The 2,669-nt window shown below is 52.7% G+C and overlaps 1 protein-coding gene across 1 annotated transcript in view; it reads left to right on the top strand.

The window, feature by feature from the left end:
* The first annotated feature begins 311 nt into the window (after positions 1–311).
* The window catches only part of LOC118320664 (zinc finger protein 319), a 5,283-nt gene continuing 2,925 nt past the window's right edge, over positions 312–2,669 (top strand). Inside the window, exons 1-2 of the mRNA XM_035651683.1 lie at positions 312–656; positions 1,884–2,600. Coding sequence (XP_035507576.1) covers positions 2,027–2,600 — 574 coding nt within the window. The 5' untranslated portion in view covers positions 312–656; positions 1,884–2,026. The remainder of the gene's footprint in view (positions 657–1,883; positions 2,601–2,669) is intronic.

The raw sequence follows: 2,669 nt of genomic DNA, 5'->3' as shown, positions 1-2,669 counted from the left end.
CTCGTGGCTAAATTTTTATATATATATATATATATATATATATATATATATATATATATTAGGGCTGCACAACAATCTAAAGTGTATTGAAATCACAATAATAAAAGTGAAATATCCCAATTTGCAATATCAATTGCTCAATATTCTGACTTTGTCTCTGTAAATAAAGACTTTAATGTAGTCATTAAATGAAATACAAAGTAAAATGTTGATAAAGTGTCTCATTATTTGATAATAATGTGATTTAAAGTGTAACTGTGTGAGAGTAGTCGCAGCTGATCCCAGTTCAGTGTTTACATCGGCTGCAGGAGCGGAGCAGCGCCCCCTACTGTCCAACCGAGGAGTTAGATTTACTAATATCATACATGCTCGCATTGGCCTTTGTGTTTGTTTTGAAAGCTCTTAAAAACTATCAGCAGCGGATCTCCTTCCTCCGGTACAGTCGCTGCTCCCGGTCGAACCACCGGCCGCAGCGGCTGTAGCTGCGCGGCGACAGCTCACTGCGTGCCGGTTTCCGGTGTCCGTCCGTCTGCAGGAGGATGGCGTCCGGCTTCAACCGCATCCCCTCCACCGCCGGTCCTCCGACTCCCAAACACACCGACGGTTGTGGACCTCAGACGGAAGACGGCTGTGAAACCCACCGATAAGCCGCTAGAGTAAGTGCCCGTGCTGTTATATGTGGTATTAAACGGTGTGCTGGTGCAGGAGGTGTATTCTCCCGCCGCAGCTCCGCGGAGGCCTACCGTTCGGCTCCGGGCTCTAACGGCCGTTAACGGCTGAGCGCTGCTGCGGCCTTTCAGAAAGCGGAGCGGCGGCGGAGCGACGGCAGCCCGCAAGCTGCGCCGCTTCTCTCGCCTTTTTCTTCCACTTTGCAGTTGATGTGTGTGGGTTTATGGCGGCGGATAAAACGGGTGTTTATTGTGTGTTTTTATTTCCAGTGAGAGAGAAACTCGCGGGTGTTAATCTGAGAGGAAGTCCAGTTGTTTTAATGTTAGTTAGCGGTTAGCCATTTTTTTTTTTTTCTTCTTCCTCCCCAGGGTGGTTAACGGCAAAACCCGCCCTGCTCGGCCTCTGATTGGCTACTGCTCGCTGCCTTCATTGGTTTGATTGGTCAGGTCGAGGCATGAGGCGCGTGATTGGTTCGCGTTAGGATAAGAATGTCAAGCTGAGCCAATCAGAGGCGGAGGAGGGCGGGTCTTAACGCAGCTAGCGGTTAGCCGTTAGCTGCTAGCTGCGTCGGGTAGCTACATCCTGGAACTGAAACCTTTTACGTTGAATTAACTGTCGGGAATTACATTTATCTCCAGTAACACAAGCAGAGGAGAGACGCACTGACGCAATAAACTCGTTTACATGACGTAACGCTGAGAAACAAGCGTCAGGCGGAGAGATGGGACCATTACGTGCCCGGGTCCTGTTTCAGGAAATAGACGGAGCCCAGTCCTGGTTTCGGTGAAGCAGTCTGAAGCGTTAACGGTTTTATTTGCAGGGTTTCGAGTTGGGAAAAGTGCCTTTAGTGTGTACAAGTGGCCAAATTATCTGCCCCCCGAAGCAGACGACATGATGCAGTCGGTACTCTCAGCTGTGTTTCCTGGATAAATGAGGAACAGCCGCCGGGCCTGTGAGCTAACGTTAGGTTGGTTTCAGTTGTGTCTCCGCACAAACGAGAGCCGACAGTCACATTAATCACACACACTTTACTCCCTCCCTCTAATGTAAACTCAAGTCTGATAAGTTGGTGCTGCTGTCTCCCGTGTTGCTGTTTATGAAGGAGCACGTTGGGGACTGTGGCACCTTCACTTCAACATTTGCATTTGTGTTTTAACGCTTCTTGAAGTTTATTTAGTCATCTGTTTGTGTTTTTTCCCTCCTTTTTTCTGTAGGCGTTCTCCCCTATCTGCAGTACGAACACAGATCTTGCACTCGGCCTCCTCTCCGCGTTGCTGGACACCGTCGCCCAAACCACGTCGACCCTTTCAGCTTGGCACTGAACCCCCCCTCCGTCTGCCGAGAGCTGAATCCCTACATGCGAAGTGGAAGGATGACGGAGGCGTGGCAGCAGCAGCAGCAGCATGCGGTGGCTCCACCCTCAGTCGTGCACACGCTCCCGCAGGGAACCGACAACCCTCTGGGCTGCACTGTGTACGGAGTCGTCCTGCAGCCGGACGCCTCCCTGCAGCAGCCCCAGCACGGCCAGCAGCTCTCCGTTCAAGCCCAGCAGCCGTCCCTACAGGTAGGGGGCGAGAGGGGGCACAAGTGTGGAGCCTGTGGCCACGACATATCCCACCTGGCCAACCCTCACGAACACCAGTGCATGGTGAACCAAGACCGGTCCTTCCAGTGTACCCAGTGCATGAAGATCTTCAGCCAGGCGACGGACCTGCTGGAGCATCAGTGTGTGCAGGTGGAGCAGAAACCTTTCGTGTGTGGCGTGTGCAAGATGGGCTTCTCTCTGCTCACCTCCTTGGCGCAGCATCACAACTCGCACGGCAACGGCAACAACCCGATGAAGTGCTCCATCTGCGAGAAGACGTACCGGCCGGGTTCTGGGAACGTCACCCCGACCTCGTCAGCTGCCAACCCCCAGCAGCCCTCCACTGGTGAGACGTCCAGTGGCGGCGCGGCGATCAGTGCCTCGTCTCCGGACCGCGTTTGAGGCCTCTGCACCG

The sequence above is a fragment of the Morone saxatilis genome, unplaced genomic scaffold (assembly GCF_004916995.1).
Source record: "Morone saxatilis isolate NCDOM2014 unplaced genomic scaffold, NCSU_SB_2.0 Contig11, whole genome shotgun sequence".
NCBI classification, from domain to species: domain Eukaryota; kingdom Metazoa; phylum Chordata; class Actinopteri; family Moronidae; genus Morone; species Morone saxatilis.
Note: the sequence above shows the minus strand (reverse complement) of the source record. Positions and strands in the feature narration are given on the sequence as shown.